Genomic DNA, 17939 nt, shown 5'->3' with positions numbered 1-17939 from the left:
AAGTCTGCAGCCATTCTATGTGACTGCAGACTTGGGAATCTTCACATTGCGCACATTACACGCTATGAGGATTTTCTGGTGCCGATGCTGGTTACAGCGGTCATGTGAGTGCAACTACGCAATTTTCATACTCCTGGACACATTTGGACTAGACACTGTCCTGCCTCGCTCAATACACTAAATTGAGTGAGGTCGTGCCCATCTAGTCGGCACATGCCCGAATGTATCCGGTCACATGCCCGCCGCTCCCGGCATCGGAGAATCCTCACAGCTCGCAGTGTGCGCAATGTGAGGAGTCACAAGTCTACAGTCACAGAGTGACTATAGCTTTAAGCCAGACAACCCCTTTATGTGATTAAAATGCTGAATGTGAACAAGCCCGGAAACATCAATTGCTGTTCAAGCAGGTGGAACTAAGCAGTGCGATCTGTTCTGGCACATAGGGGTTAATGCGTCCACACACTTACCATGGGATTAGACAGTCTCCCCATAGAGCAATGCGTTTCTTAAGAGGACCTTGGCTGTATTACCCATTGTCAGAACATGTTAAAGGGCAGCCATCATCAGAAAGTGACATCGTTTATAATCAGGTTATGTTCATGTATGGTTTATTTTTAAAATTGTGTCATTTTTCCCATCTATATCATGAATTTAATAATATAAAAAAAAATTTAATCTTGCCGTTTTTACAATGGTCACAGGAATTTTTTTAGACTCTTATTCCCTTTGCACACATTAAATACTTGAAGCCAACAGATAGGGTCAGGGTCTGTACATGTGGATCTCCTGATACAAAAGCAAGAGTCTAAAAAAAAAAATTCAACAGTGGCCAGTGTGAAAATTGCTACATTTCTGCTTTTTTTAAAAAAAATTTTATATACAGATGGTTCGTTATATATATAATAAAAAAATGACACATGTCTAAATAATACTTTTAAACATCAATACCAGATTTATTCAATTGGTAATTTTCTGAAAATTGCTTCTATTTAACGAGTTGAACCCCAAACTAAAATCTACAGATCCCGGTTGTCTTTATTTTTTTTTAAATACATAAAGTTCCAAAACTTTGCAAACAATCGTGACCATATTTTAGCTCCATACAAAGTTATATGGAGTTGCCATATGTCTCCCATAGAAGTCCCTACCGAGTGTGTATAGAATATACATATTCTGCTGGGACCCTGAATGATCAGAAACCCAGAAATGAGTGTTCGATTTCCCTGCAGTGCCTCCGCAGCAAAAATTGAGTATTACATAGACACCATTCAAATCAATTGGTTGTCTGTGTAATACACAAAATGACAGGTCCTAGAAAGAAAATATATTTGACTTCTAAACAATTCTTAATAAAAATAAAAACGTTAAATTTCACCAATAAACTGATATTACAGGTTAATACAATATAAAAAAGGCATTGGGCAACATTCACAAATTTCCTATTTTATTGAATTTCCAATGTTTGATTTGCCCTCTGTTATGTACAGATCAACGTGTTACGGTTACCGGGTCAAAGAATCGCAATGCGACTTCATCGCCTTCTCAGCTCTAAAATGACCTTGTCTTATAACTGCGAAAGTTACTTGAGACCCAATTTAGTTGGGTCAATTTTGTTTATGGTCCCAGACATATAACTACAAAAGTTTTAAAGGCTCGGCTTTAACCCCTTCATGCCAGAAAAGTCCGCTTTGTTCTTTAATGGTGCAAGGCAATTACTTGCTTTAACTCAAAGTCTTCGACCCCACTGATCATCTCCCTTTTCTGTCTTACCTTGGGAATTTTTGGAAACCAGTACCGGAATAGGATCAAATTCATCATCAGCCCTTTTTTCTGTGTCATCCGGGATATCAAAGCCCGTTAGGAGGTTAGTATCATCTGCAGCGTGCGGAGGAGAAAGAGAGAAGCGGGAAGCTCAGACAGCGAAAGTGAGAAGCCTGTTAGCATTTCTACATACGAGCCAAGCGGGTACGGGGGGGAACTCGGGAAACAATAACACAAGGGAATGGCCAAGGAGATGTGTGTGGTGAAGAGCCCCATCGTACTCTCTCAGGTCCTGACTATGGATCCTGCGGACAACCCCATACATATAAAGATACCAATATGTCCACATTTCCCCATGAAGTAAAAATGTCATTAAAGATGCCGATGGATTCAGTGGATGACCATGAAATACACAATCACACCAAGAGATCTGACTGTCCACTGTTAAATCCTAAGGTGTCCATAGTGGCACCAACAAAAGGACAATCTCACATGTGACTTTAGAATAACCGATAACCATGTAAAAATATTAAATTAGCACAAAAATTTTTTTTGTTACCAATGTAAAAGTTTCCAAACAACTGGCAGAATTTCATGTACATGAAATGACAAAAATATATGTTCTGATATAGAGATAATTTCCCCTTTCCAAAAGTGACCCAATCATAAAATATCTTTAAAAGTATGGGGTCTTAAGCTGAATAGGCCTCAGGACGTTATTTTTTACTGTTGCCGTATGTGGCCTTCAGCCACCCCTATAATTCTCTGTATATATATTCGTGTCACCAACACCGCCAATAAAAAAAAATAAATAATAAAAAAAAATGTTGTGTTACATAGTAAGACTGTATGGAAATTACTATTTATTTTAACTAAGTGGATGAATATAAGACTATGTGGCTCTCTAACTATTCTTATATCCAATAACTAAAGGAAACGTTCCCCCCAGAAGAGGAAAATTGATTACCAACGCAGACCGGGATGGAGAGTGATAGGACGTGTGTTAAGCATATATCCTCCACTGATAAAGAAAGAACACGCACTAAAGAGTGGGATGGAGTAATATTGCTAATAAAATAACAAGATCAGTAGTTTTTGTCATTTTTATCAAATGGGTATAACAAGATTTTACAAAAATTGGCTGAAAGTTAAAGACGGTTAGAATGAAAAATAATATTTCACTGCTGGACATTGCGGTGAAACTGGTCACCTACAGTCCTGCAGTGAGGAGTGCTGCTCATCATTTGGCTGACTTGTCTGTAGCCAATCACTGACCTCAGGGGGCTACATTTGCATGCGTGCCATGTGACTCCTAAGGGCAGTGATTGGCTGCAGCAGTCATGTGAATGATGGGATGATTAATCTGTCAGGGACCAGCAGAGATTGAGGGACGGGGACTGAAAAGATAACCATTTCTTTATTTTACACCATTCCCTTACTCTCGGCCAAGTTTTGTTAGGCTATGTGCACACGATGCGGATTTTGCTGCGGATCCGCAGCGTTTCCACAGCTGCGGATCCGCAGCAGTTTCCCATGAGTTTACAGTACAATGTAAACTTATGGGAAACCAAAAACGCTGTGCCCATGCTGCGGAAAAAGGCTCACGGAAACGCAGCGGATTATTTTCCGCAGCATGTCAATTCTTTGTGCGGAATCCGCAGCAGTTTTCAATCTGCTCCAATAGAAAACTGCAGATGGAAAACCGCAGCGGAATCCGCAATAAATCCACATTAAAAACCGCAGCGGTTTTCCAATGCGGATTTAGCAAATCTGCTGCTGAAAAATCCGCAGTGGCCAATTCTACGTGTACACATAGCCTTAAAGTCCAAAAAATCCACTGAATGGTAAAAGGGTAAAACTTATCACTAATTTATACAAGGATAGGTATATGGGAAAATCGTCTATATGTAAGTGACGGCATATCAGGTTATAGTGGCCTTCAAAAATTATTCAAGGTTGGGAAAAAAATTAGGCTTGAAAGATAGGCTTGACACGCCTTGCGATGAAGCAAGATGCGAAACACGCATGAGCTATGTGACACCATTAAGGTATCGAAAAAACATGAGCACTAAGCATTTTATTATTTAAACACTATTACTTTAAATATTATGTATCTGGATATTATGTATCTGTACTAATATAGGTCTTATTTTGAAGTCACTAGGCTTTTTTTTTATATTTGCATGGATTCCACCGCCAGAGATGTTGTCCATTTTTTCCCTGACCGATTTCCTGTAGTAAATCATATGCACACGTGTCTATATATGATGGATATTTGATGCCAATTCTGGGAATCAGTGTCAAGAAAATTTGTATTGTCAGTCAATCTAGACTTGGAGTCTTTGTACTTTATAGCCAATATTGACGGTTGTTCTTGCATCTACCATTGTAATCCCTCTTATGACTACAATCTACGCAACTGGACTGTCTAGATAGGATATTCTTATCACCAAGGATTTTTCTGCATGTCAGGTTTGTCACAATCCCCATGGGCGCTTTAATGTTTATTAATTTTTCTGATGTTCATTAGTAAAGATATCACTTGTTCTCATTATTACACGACTTACATGGCCGTCTGACTGCGCCCTAAGTGTATTGCTATTCGCTGTTCAGTATAGTTAGTTTTGCCCATAGAAACCTGATGTCAGATTTTCTTTATCCAGGGCGTATTTAAAAATTAACAGCATGTCATTATAGCTAATGTTTGATCCAAAGTCATACCTGGTTCTATAGGGATGCTTGGATTGTTCCCATGGTTATTTTTATGGTAGGACTTGATATACTATTTATTTTTTAATTTTTTTGGTGAAGAATCAACAAGTGGAACACAATTGTGAAGTTGAATGAAATTTATTGCTTATTTAAAATTTTTGTGGAAATTCAAAAACTGAAAAGTGGGGTGTGCAATATTATTCAGCCCCTTTACTTTCAGTGCAGGAAACTCACTCCAGAAGTTCATTGTGGATCTCTGAATGATCCAATGTTGTCCTAAATGCCTAATGATGATAAATATAATCCACCTGTGTGTAATCAAGTCTCAGTATAAATGCACCTGCTCTGTGATAGTCTCATGGTTTTGTTTGAAGCACAGAGAGCATCATGAAGACCAAGGAACACAACAGGCAGGTCCGTGATACTGTTGTGGAGAAGTTTAAAGCCAGATTTGGATACAAAATGATTTCCAAAACTTTACATATCCCAAGGAGCACTGTGCAAGCGATCATATTGAAATGGAAAGAGTATCATACCACTGCAAATCTACCAAGACCTGGACGTCCCTCTAAACTTTCATCTCAAACAAGGAGAAGACTTATCAGAGATGCAGCCAAGAGGCCCATGATCACTCTGGATGAACTGCAGAGATCTACAGCTGAGGTGGGACAGTCTGTCCATAGGGCAACAGTCAGTTGTACACTGCACAAATCTGGCCCTTATGGAAGAGTGGCAAGAAGAAAGCAATTTCTCAAAGATATCCATAAAAAGTGTTGTTTAGAGTTTGCAACAAGCCACCTGGGAGACACACCAAACATGTGGAAGAAGGTGCTCTGGTCAGATGAAACCAAAATCGAACTTTTTGGCAACAATGCCAAACGATATGTTTGGCATAAAGGCAACACAGATCATCACCCTGAACACACCATCCCCACTGTCAAACATGGTGGTGGCAGCATCATGGTTTGGGCCTGCTTTTCTAAAGCAGGGACAGGGAAGATGGTTAAAATTGATGGGAAGATGGATGGAGCCAAATACAGGACCATTCTTGAAGATAACCTGTTAGATTCTGCAAAAGACCTGAGACTGGGACGGAGATTTGTCTTCCAACAAGACAATGATCCTAAACAAAGCAAAATCTACAATGGAATGGTTCACAAATAAACATATCCAGGTGTTAGAATGGTCAAGTCAAAGTCCAGACCTCAATCCAATCGAGCCTCTGTGGAAAGAACTGAAAACTGCTGTTCACAAAAGATCTCCATCAAACCTCACTGAGCTCCAGCTGTTTGCCAAGGAAGAATGGGCAAGAATTTCAGTCTCTCAATGTACAAAACTGATAGAGACATACCCCAAGCAACTTGCAGCTGTAATCGCAGCAGAAGGTGGCGCAACAAAGTATTAAGTTAAAGGGGCTGAGCAATATTGCACGCCCCACTTTTCAGTTTTCTAATTTCCACAAAAAATTAAAATAGCCAATAAATTTCGTTCAACTTCACAATTGTGTTCCACTTGTTGATTCACCAAAAATTTACATTTGGTATCTTTATGCTTGAAGCATGATATGTAGGAAAAGGTTGAAAAGTTCCATGGAGCCAAACACTTTGTCAAGGCACATTATATATATACAGTGGGGCAAAAAAGTATTTAGTCAGTCAGCAATAGTGCAAGTTCCACCACTTAAAAAGATGAGAGGCGTCTGTAATTTATATCATAGGTAGACCTCAACTATGGGAGACAAACTGAGAAAAAAAAAATCCAGAAAATCAGATTGTCTGTTTTTTTAACAATTTATTTGCATATTATGGTGGAAAATAAGTATTTGGTCAGAAACAAAATTTCATCTCAATACTTTGTAATATATCCTTTGTTGGCAATGACAGAGGTCAAACGTTTTCTGTAAGTCTTCACAAGGTCACACACTGTTGTTGGTATGTTGGCCCATTCCTCCATGCAGATATCCTCTAGAGCAGTGATGTTTTTGGCTTTTCGCTTGGCAACACGGACTTTCAACTCCCTCCAAAGGTTTTCTATAGGGTTGAGATCTGGAGACTGGCTAGGCCACTCCAGGACCTTGAAATGCTTCTTATGAATCCACTCCTTCGTTGCCCTGGTGGTGTGCTTTGAATCATTGTCATGTTGAAAGACCCAGCCACGTTTCATCTTCAATGCCCTTGCTGATGGAAGGAGGTTTGCACTCAAAATCTCACGATACATGGCCCCATTCATTCTTTCATGTACCCGGATCAGTCGTCCTGGCCCCTTTGCAGAGAAACAGCCCCAAAGCATGATGTTTCCACCACCATGCTTTACAGTAGGTATGGTGTTTGATAGATGCAACTCAGTATTCTTTTTCCTCCAAACACGACAAGTTGTGTTTCTACCAAACAGTTCCAGTTTGGTTTCATCAGACCATAGGACATTCTCCCAAAACTCCTCTGGATCATCCAAATGCTCTCTAGCAAACTTCAGACGGGCCCGGACATGTACTGGCTTAAGCAGTGGGACACGTCTGGCACTGCAGGATCTGAATCAATGGTGGCGTAGTGTGTTACTTATGGTAGGCCTTGTTACATTGGTCCCAGCTCTCTGCAGTTCATTCACTAGGTCCCCCCGCGTGGTTCTGGGATTTTTGCTCACCGTTCTTGTGATCATTCTGACCCCACGGGGTGGGATTTTGCGTGGAGCCCCAGATCGAGGGAGATTATCAGTGGTCTTGTATGTCTTCCATTTTCTAATTATTGCTCCCACTGTTGATTTCTTCACTCCAAGCTGGTTGGCTATTGCAGATTCAGTCTTCCCAGCCTGGTGCAGGGCTACAATTTTGTTTCTGGTGTCCTTTGACAGCTCTTTGGTCTTCACCATAGTGGAGTTTGGAGTCAGACTGTTTGAGGGTGTGCACACTTGTCTTTTTATACTGATAACAAGTTTAAACAGGTGCCATTACTACAGGTAATGAGTGGAGGAAAGAGGAGACTCTTAAAGAAGAAGTTACAGGTCTGTGAGTGCCAGAAATCTTGATTGTTTGTTTCTGACCAAATACTTATTTTCCACCATAATATGCAAATAAAATGTTAAAAAAACAGACAATGTGATTTTCTGGATTTTTTTTTCTCAGTTTGTCTCCCATAGTTGAGGTCTACCTATGATGTAAATTACAGACGCCTCTCATCTTTTTAAGTGGTGGAACTTGCACTATTGCTGACTGACTAAATACTTTTTTGCCCCACTGTATATATATATATATATATATATATATATATATATATATATATATATATATATATATATATATATATATATATATATATATTTTTTTTTTTTTTATTGTACGTTACATTGAAAAGTTTTATTGCACATTCAAACCAATAATAATACATAGTATTGTTTTTACACACAAGGCTCAATTCGCAATGGGTTAGAAGTAAACAAAGATAAAACGATTAGCTGCTTTGATAAGGGTACCGTCACACTATACGATTTACCAACGATCACGACCAGCGATACGACCTGGCCGTGATCGTTGGTAAGTTGTTGTGTGGTCGCTGGAGAGCTATCACACAGACAGCTCTCCAGCGACCAACGATGCCGAGGTCCCCGGGTAACCAGGGTAAACATCGGGTTACTAAGCGCAGGGCCGCGCTTAGTAACCCGATGTTTACCCTGGTTACCAGCGTAAAAAAAACAAACACTACATAATTACATTCCGGTGTCCATCAGGTCCCTTGCCGTCTGCTTCCCGCACTCACTGACTGCCGGCCGTAAAGTGAAAGCACAGCACAGCGGTGACGTCACCGCTGTGCTCTGCTTTCACTTTACGGACGGCAGTCACAGTGCGGGAAGCAGACGGCAAGGGACCTGATGGACACCGGAATGTAAGTATGTAGTGTTTTTTTTTTTTTTTTTTACATTTACGCTGGTAACCAGGTTAAACATCGGGTTACTAAGCGCGGTCCTGCGCTTAGTAACCCGATGTTTACCCTGGTTACAAGCGAACGCATCGCTAGATCGGTGTCACACACGCCGATTCAGCGATGACAGCGGGAGATCCAGCGACGAAAGAAAGTTCCAAACGATCTGCTACGACGTAAGCTTCTCAGCAGGATCCCTGATCGCTGCTGCGTGTCAGACACAGAGATATCGTATGGATATCGCTGGAACGTCACGAATCGTACCGTCGTAGCGACAAAAGTGCCACTGTGTGACGGTACCCTAAGTCTTGCAGTGAGGATTTAATGAGATGCTATCCATGAAAGCACTAATGACTAGTGATGAGCGAGAGTCCTTGGATAAGATGTTATCGGAGCGTGTTTGGGTGCTAACAGAGTGACTTCTGGGTGCTCTAATACTATGTCCGAGTCCCCGCGGCTGCATGTCTCATGTCTGTTCGACAGCCTCAACATACGAAGGGATTGCCTAATGAACAGCCACAAGACATGCAGCAGGGGGGACTCGAGCATAGTATTAGAGCACGACGAAGACACTTGGTTAGCACACGAGGACGCTCATTCATCACTACTAATTACATTTTAATTATCAGTTTAAGGCACCTATTGCGTGAGCAGATAAATGGGCGGTAATTTCATATGTGCTTTTTTTTAGCATGCATGGTTTCAATAATTGAAAGGGGTTTATTTTATTTTGTCCACTTATACTGTTCCCATAACAGTATGCTTAGCTGATCAATGGCAAAAAAAATTATCCAAGATCAAGACAAACAATTGTTTGGATGAGTATCACCCTCATAAAACCCTCATTACACACTCATTCAGGGCAAGTTCACACGAGCATATAAAATATTGTTCAGAGTTTTATCTAGGAAAGTGGGATGATTTTTATTCTCATTTATCCCCATGCAGCATGTTTTTTGTTGTTTTTTTTTTGTTTTTTACAGCAGCAGCTATTAATCATTTACAGGACCATTTACAGTTTCCTACTTTACAGAATTGCAATGTATAGGAAGTAATACTGTGGCTCCGTATGGCATCCGATTTCTTTTTGCGCACCCATAAACTTAAAAATGGGTGAGTCTCATCAGACTCACGGAAGAAGTTAGTGCATGCTACGATTTTTAATTTTCACACACAGATTCAGTGAAAAAATAATCTGTGTTCATCTGCACTGTCTAGTTGAATAACCTTGGTCCAAAAACCTGGAATATTATGGCCTCAATTCATCAATTGCATTTAATTTGTCATTTTTAGTTTTGTTTTTTTTTTGTTTGTTTTTTAAACTCTGGCAGATTTAACACCAAAATGGTGCATGATGTTCAAATTAAAAAATCTAAACTTTTACCCCAAAGAGAGAAACAAAACAAAAAAACAAAAAAAAAATTAAAATGAAGAATCGGGGCCCATTTCATTCAATGATGAAGGTAATGTAAATAGATTGATAAAAGATTATGTCATCCAAGCAATATAACTACAGACTCAATCTAAGAGGGGAAAAGTATTAGGCCATGGTCACACGTTCAGTATTTGGTCAGTATTTTACCTCAGTATTTGTAAGTCAAAACCAGTTGTGGGTGAAAAATACAGAAGTGCTGACGAGTTTCTATTATACTTTTCCTCTGATTGTTCCACTCCTGGTTTTGGGTTACAAATAGAGATGTAAAATACTGACCAAATACTGCTAGTGTGAATGTGGCCTGATGAGAACACTATGGAGAAAAATATTAAGTCATCATGTATTGAAATGATATGAGTAAATGAGTAGACCACCAGGAAACAAATGGGTCAGCCATGGACAATACCCCCTGTCCAATCCACGTGTCACGAGAAGACAACCATCAGATAGGTCTCTTGTACCTGAAGGCTCATTAATTGGCACCAATTACATACTCCACACATATACAGACATACATGCACACATTACATACACGCATGCAGACATTAACTACATGAAAGAGAAAACTTCTGCACCAACTACTTCTAGTTTCACCAAACTACAAGACAATTCGAGATTAAACACGTAAAACAATTGCAGACATTATTACAGAATGTTGTGGCTCAATAGGCAAGGAAAAAACCTAGAAAGAAAATATAGTAGATGAGTTCTCAATAAGGATGTAATTTAGTCTGATCCTCATTATCGGCACGCTTACTCCATCTCATGTTACTGTCAAGCGAGAATACGCCAAAGCACCAGACTATGGATCACACAACGTTCTTGTCCTAAATTAGACAATGGATGCAAAAGTGAACTTATATTTTCCCTGAAAATGCTTACGGGATGACTGCCATATAAATCTGAAGTGAATTTTAAGAAGTCTGCACACCCCTGTTAAAACGACAGGTTTTGCCTTGTAAAAAACATTTCAGAACATTTTCCACCATTAAGGTCACGTATAAACTGTACAATTAAATTGAAAAACTAACAGAAATCGTTTTGGATGGAAAAATAAAAATAAGAGAGCAAAAATAATGTGCGCACCTTTAAAACTAATAATTTAAAGGGTACTTCAGTAAAGTATTAAACAGCATTTAGTTTTTTTAAGGTCGCAGTCTGTCAGTATGCCACATCTAGATCTTTGCCCGCTCTTCCTTGCAGTAGTGTTCCAAATCTGTCAGATTGCAAGGGCATACGTGTACAGCGCTCTCTTCAGACCTGGGCTCTGTCTGGGCCATTCTAAAACTGAACTTCTTCTAGTGAAGTCACTCTTTTGTTGATTTGGAGGTATGCTTGGGATCATTGTTGTGCTGAAAGGTGAAAATCCTCTTCCCTCTTTTTAGCAGAGACCTGAAGGTTTTTATGCAAATTTGATTGATGTTTGGAACTGTTCAAAGTTCCCTACACCTTGACTAACGCCCCATTTCCAGCTGACGAAAAGCAACCCCAAACCATAATGCTGCCTCCACCATGTTTCACTCTGTGCATGGAGTTCTTTTGGTGATGTGCAGTGCTGGCTTTGTGCCAAACATACCGTATGAAATTATGACCAAAGAGTTCAACCCTGTTGTCATCAGACCGTAACATGCTTTCCCACGTTTTTGTCAGACTTGATGTAAGCTGTGGCAAAATAAAGGCAGGCTTGGATGCTTTTCAGTGTAAGAAAAGGCTTCCATCTTGAACCAGGAGCATGAGGATCGCGGTCGCAGAGGTCACAACCGGTCCCGCGTTAGTGACCATGCCGCCATCACCAGCAGAAACTACAATTGGATGTGTGTCCTCGGACCCAACAGTGGATATGTGCATGGCAATACATGCTGCTTGCCAGAGGCCAGCGGCTGACGTCAGCATGCATGTGACTGGGGGCTCAGGGCAGTGACGTCATGCATTTCCATCGCTTGCAGGCTGAAGTCAGCTGCTGGCTTCAGAAGAGGACACTCCGCGGCGTGGTAGTGGAAGGAAGGCAAGTATAATGGTTTCCTTTTTTTTTCTATTCATTTAAGAACAGCAGAATAACGGGGGACATATACCAGAATAGGGGAAATATTACCAAGATGGAACCCAGGATAAAGGATATACTAGGATGGGAAATATACAGATGCTGCTCTCAAAATTAGAATATCATCAAAAAGTTAATTTATTTTAGTTCTTCAATACAAAGAGTGAAATTCATATTATATAGAGTGATTACAAACAGAGTGATTTATTGCAAGTGTTTATTTCTGTTAATGTTGATGATTATGGCTAACAGCCAATGAAAACCCAAAAGTCATTATCTCAGTAAATTAGAATAATTAAGAAAAAAAAAAAAACACCTGCAAAGGCTCCACAATCATGGCGAAGACTGCTGACTTGACAGATGTCCTGAAGGCAGGCATTGACACACTCCACAAGGAGGGTAAGCCACAAAAGGTCACTGCTAAAGAAGCTGGCTGCTCACAGAGTGCTGTATCCAAGCATATTAATGGAAAGTTGAGTGGAAGGAAAAAGTGTGGTAGAAAAAGATGCACAAGCAACCGGGATAACCGCAGCCTTGAAAGGATTGCTAAGAAAAGGCCATTCAAAAATTTGGGGGAGAGTCACAAGGAGTGGACTGCTGCTGGAGTCATTGCTTCAAGAGCCAACACAGATAGACATATCCAGGACATGGGCTACAAGTGTTGCATTCCCTGTGTCAACCCACTCATGACCAATAGACAATGCCAGAAGCGTCTTACCTGGGCCAAGAAGAAAAAGAACTAAAGTATACTAATTTACTAAGATAATGGCTTTAGGGTTTTCATTAGATGTAAGCCATAAACATTAACAGAAATAAACACTTGAAATAGATCACTCTGTTTGTAATGATTCTATATAATACAGGGGTGTCAAACTGCATTCCTCGAGGGCTGCAAACAGGTCATGTTTTCAGGATTTCCTTGTACTGCACAGGTGATAATTTAATCACCAACTCATTATTTGTGTAGGTGATTAAATTATCACCTGTGCAGTACAAGGAAATCCTGAAAACATGACCTGTTTTCAGCCCTCGAGGATTGCAGTTTGACACCCCTGATATAATATATGAGTTTCACTTTTTATAGTGAAGAACTGGAAGAAATTAACTTTTGGATGATATTATAATTTTATGAGAAACACCTGTATAAACCAGGAGGGAGAACATAGATATACTGTATATCTATATATAACGCTCCATCAGGATGGGGGGGCAGGTCCAAATCCTGCAGTAGGGCCTTATCAGACTCTAGTTACATCACTACCCCACTAAACTAGACAATGAATAGCGTGAGCGATTGTTGTCACATGCAGAACACAACCAGTACTAATATGGCTATAGGCTTCTTGGCAGCCGCCTGGACCAATTTTCTTCTCTTCGTCAATTTATGAGGGACATTCAGTTGTAGGTAATGACATGTTGTACCAAATTTAAGTGATATAACAGTCTTCACAAATGGTATAGCTAATGTCTTGGAAACTTTGTTTTTTGTTTTGACCCATCTCCTCACTGATAACTTAACAATAAAATCCCTTTGCTGTGTTGTAAGCGGTTTACAGACCATGGCTTTTGCTGTAAAATGCAACTAAGAAAATCTCAAGAAAATCTTCTTAGAATAGCTAAACTTTATATGGAGCTACATGAGTAAATATGACTTGCTCATTCTGAAAACAACCACATCCCCAATTTTAAGAAAGTATTCAAACTTATGCAACCACATTATTTTCGTGTTATTTTTTACCCACTCAAAATGATTTCAGTTTATTACTAAACGAATTTGTACAAATTATAGGTGACATTAAAAAGGTGGAAAAAGTTCTGGAATGATTCTTCTTGGTAACTTTTTTACACGACAAAAAGCTGGCATTTTAACAGGGGGTGTGTAGACTTTTTGTATTCACTGTATATACATTTAAAACTTAACAAATGACTGCATTTATCCAACATGGATCAAGAACATAATATCTGTACATGGCTTTCCCACTTCAAAAAAAAAAAATACACAGGGTACAAGAAATGATCTTCAGACTACAGAAACTATTTCTGGAAATGTAAAATTAGGAAATGTCAGATATTTGTGACCTAACAGAACGGGCGGGCAAACTTCCGGTGTACTTTTCTTCCTTCAAATTCTTTACATCTGGATTAGAAGGATTAATAATTAAAGATACACTAATGTGAAAGCCAAACCAAAGCCAGCTAGCTGCTGTAGAGGACAGGATAAAAATAATCGTATATCATCCTCACAATCCACATATCAAATACTGTCTCACAGTCATCATCTAAAACAAGCTAATGTTTAGCAGGGTGTCCTCTTCTTGGCTATGTCAGAGGTACACATCAGGAGTATACTTCAGAGGTACTATCAAGAATGTGCCTCAGCACTAACAGGAGGGTACCTGCTACCTACCTCCCTGTTGTGCCCAGCGCCGTTCTCCGCCGACACATAGCCGTCACAGACTTTCGCTGATGTAACATCAGAGCGGCAGTTTCTTTTCTGGTTGACAAGGCGTGACTACTGCATCATGCTGATTGACAGCTGGCTCTCCACTGCCTAATTCGGGAAGGCCAGCTGTCAATCAGCATGACAAGTAGTCCTGTCCTGTCAACAGGATGAGAAACTTTTGCTCTGTTGACAGGAAGCAGTTAAACCTTTGGCAGGAGCGGTCAATGACCGGCACTGGGTACAAGAGTGCGGGTCACTGACATTTATTTATTTTGCCCCATAAATACCCTTTCAGTATAAATCCGAAGTAAAACTGGCCATACAAGAGATAGCTGCTGGCTTAAGAGAACAAAGTGGAACTGCCAAGCACCTCTTTGAGGGGAACCTCTCCTCCCCCTGTCAGGAGCTGCTCTCCCCCCAACCCCACCCTTGGCAGGAGCTGTTCTCCCCCCACACCGCTGCCCTTGTCAGGAGCTGATTTCCCCACCACCCCGCCCTTGGTAGGAGCTGCTCCCTCCCCCACCCTTGACAGGAGCTGATTTTCCCGCCACCCCGCCCTTGGCAGGAGCTGCTCCTCCCCACCCCGCCGCCCTTGGCAGGAGCTGATCTCCCCGCCACCCCACCCTTGGTAGGAGCTGTTCTCCTCCCCATCCCGCCTTTGGCAGGAGCTGCTTTCCCACCATCCCGACCTTGGCAGGAGCTACTCTTCCCCCATCCCGACCTTGGCAGGAGCTGCTCTTCCCCCACTCCACCCTTGGCAGGAGGTCCTCCCCGGCAACCTGCTCTTGGCAGGAGGTCCTTTCTCCCTTCCTGGAAGGAGCTCTTCTCTTTTGAAAACAGAGATTGGGCATTGAAATTCCAACTGCCCAATCCGGTCACCTCCCGCCTATATGTAAGGGAGAGTTGAAACACCCCCCAACATATCAAATGATCATTGGGTGTGGACAAATTTTGGGGGGTCTTTAATCTTAAACATATTCTGCTGTATAGGCATAGCTCAGTAGACTATAGTGGGATGCTACATCTAATTGAGACAAAGTATACACAACACTTGGCATGCTTTGGGTTTGTTGTTCTTTCCACAGCCAATGATTCTGTTCTGATCTCTCAGGTAAAAGTAGAAAAGGCGTGGAGACATTGTCATTGTGTTATTGCAGGGCCTACAGGGTGATCATTTCTTTGGTGGTCTTTGAATAAATGTAATGCATCGTCCTTCAGGTCCTGCACTGGGCATAACACCCTGGGGGAGATTTATCAATACTATCCAAATCTTAAAGCAGAGCAAACGTAAGACTAAACAATCCTAAAATGCACCAAATATCTTCATGTGCATGCTGTTAGATCTGGCACATCTTTAGAAAGTCTAGTCTGAGTTTACACCACTTAGGAGGTACTTTTAGCCAGAAATTTGCATTGAAGTGTTGGTGCAGTGTTTGACACGCAGTTCTGCACATGAAGCCAAAGTCCCTTTTATGTTAAACCATGGAGAAAACACAAAGTATCTAAAACATGCACTAAATGTGGTGCGAGGCATAAAAGACAAGTTTTTGGGGCACATTCAGCTTGATAAATCTCACCCAATATTATCACTTTTACCTGTTTCTTTCACATTTGATTTCATGATCACTGCTGGTAAAACATGTATCACAATGTAGCAGGAGTCACTCATTTCACAATAGGGCACAATGTAGCAGGAGTCACTCATTTCACAATAGGGCAAATACCAGTAAGAGTGTAAAAAAAAAAAAAAAAACACCACCATTGTTCAGAGGCAATTTAAGGAGTTTCCATTCATGTAATGTTCGGTCTTGGACAACAGAAAAAATTGGAGTCCATCTCAACAGGACTGGATTTTTCGTCAGCCAATCAGTGAGCTCCGCGACTCTGATCGTGCCCAGTCCACAATGGCACAGACACTGAGCTCACTGATTTCCTGCGGAGCTCTCCACATGTCAGCAGCACAGTCCACATCAAACAGGGGAAGCGGCTGAGACTCAATGGTGGACCCAGGGATGGCGAGTAAAGCGCGGTTTGTAAAAAAAACTTTTTTAAACTGCAGCTAGGACAGATTATCTGAAAGGGAACAACCCTTCTTAATTATGAACAACTCCCTTTATACCATGCTATCATAATTGATCCCATACAAGTGGTTCACATAACCTGCCTGTGTTCTCTGGCAGCACCAGAGGGATAAGTACACATCATTGGGACCTCACTAGGCTCCGTACTGAACTTTTGATCACTACCAGGTCACATTAGGGACAGACAGACATGTCAGTGAACAGTGGGAGAGAATCTGTCCTAGGACAATCTCAGATGTTACGGATAAGGACGAGCAGCAAACATGGCTACAGGTTCTCCATGTCGGAACCCTTCATTATTCCGTGCCACTATGCAGCCTGTATCTACCCCCATGTCATATGGACAGCATTAGCTTTACTTTAATGTCTTGTGGAGCAAACAGATGAATGGTATAAATAAAATATGTAAGGTAGAAATACAGTATGGTACCACAGGAGGTTCACTAGCGATTCCATGTATTACCTGCAGATGTTGGAGCAGAGAGAGTTACTGGAGCAAACTCATCAAGGAGGTCAGCGGCAGGGTTAGACAGAATAGAGTAGTCAAGCAAGGAGTCCTCCCCGGTAAGGGAGTCTGAAGAGTCCAGAGGGAGGCATTAGAGGAACAGAAAGGGTTAGAAGCATCAGTCCAGGTAATCACAGGAAAGCTACACCATACACTTACTATGGAATAGTGATATGCACCAAGGCCGCCCTCCGCACAAAGAGTCACAAGTATATGAAGCGATGGTACACGGGTGATCCTAGAGCGCCAAACGGCACAATGAGCCTTATAGCAGGGTCATTCCTAACACGGAATGTCATCACCATTCCACACAATACACATGATCATTTTCTGATCAGTGGGGGTCAGACCACTGGGATGCCTACAGGTGCTGAGGTCAGGGCTCTGAAAATCCCAGGTCAGCACTGGTGGCTGCACTTGTGTTTAACAGATCTGTTTACGTTACATGGGGCTGCATGAAAAAGCTGAGCAATGTACTCTGGCATTTATGGAAGCCCTATAGCTAATGAATGGTGACTGGTGGCACATGCTCTATTCTGACCCGGTATTTCAAAACACTATCCTAAAGGATCGGTGATGATCAAAGCAGTCAGACCCCCGCCAATCAGAAAGTCAGTGCTTAGCCTGTGGACTGGCGATACCTTTCTATATTGGGAGTAACCCCTTAATCATAAAGGCCATTTCTCATTAAAAAAAATAAAAAATATTTTAACATGTCTTATAGACATTTCAGATGGTTGTTGGTGTAAAGCTACGTTCACATTTGCGTCTGGGCGCAGCGTCGTCGACCCAACTCAAAACGCATATACACAACGCAGCGTTTTTTGACGCATGCGTTGTCCTAAAATGCTTTTACTGTCTAGACACTTCATCAATGGGGTTTTTCTCAAAAGGCGCATGCGTTGCACAACGCAGGTCAATGCAGGCACCTGCGCCCTATGCGTTTAACAGACACTAATGTGTTTTTTTTTGGCGCATGTACGACGCAAGTGCATTGCATGCATTTTTTAAATTTGGTGCAGGCAAAATGCTACATGTAGCATCGCCCAC

The 17939-nt window shown here is 41.2% G+C and overlaps 1 protein-coding gene across 11 annotated transcripts in view; it reads right to left on the bottom strand.

The window, feature by feature from the left end:
- The window catches only part of AAK1 (AP2 associated kinase 1), a 153088-nt gene that overhangs the window by 18394 nt on the left and 116755 nt on the right, over positions 1 to 17939 (bottom strand). For 4 of the 11 annotated variants that reach the window (XM_069766564.1, XM_069766565.1, XM_069766566.1 and 1 more), the window contains one exon: positions 1771 to 1875. The exons of 6 other annotated variants lie outside the window; for them this stretch is intronic. In XM_069766564.1, the coding sequence (XP_069622665.1) occupies positions 1771 to 1875 (105 nt within the window). Of the gene's footprint in view, positions 1 to 1770; positions 1876 to 16847; positions 16959 to 17939 lie in introns of all 11 variants that reach the window. One more of the 11 variants, XM_069766563.1, reaches the window with a different exon arrangement.

Source organism: Ranitomeya imitator, chromosome 4 (assembly GCF_032444005.1).
Source record: "Ranitomeya imitator isolate aRanImi1 chromosome 4, aRanImi1.pri, whole genome shotgun sequence".
NCBI classification, from domain to species: Eukaryota; Metazoa; Chordata; class Amphibia; order Anura; family Dendrobatidae; genus Ranitomeya; species Ranitomeya imitator.
Note: the sequence above shows the minus strand (reverse complement) of the source record. Positions and strands in the feature narration are given on the sequence as shown.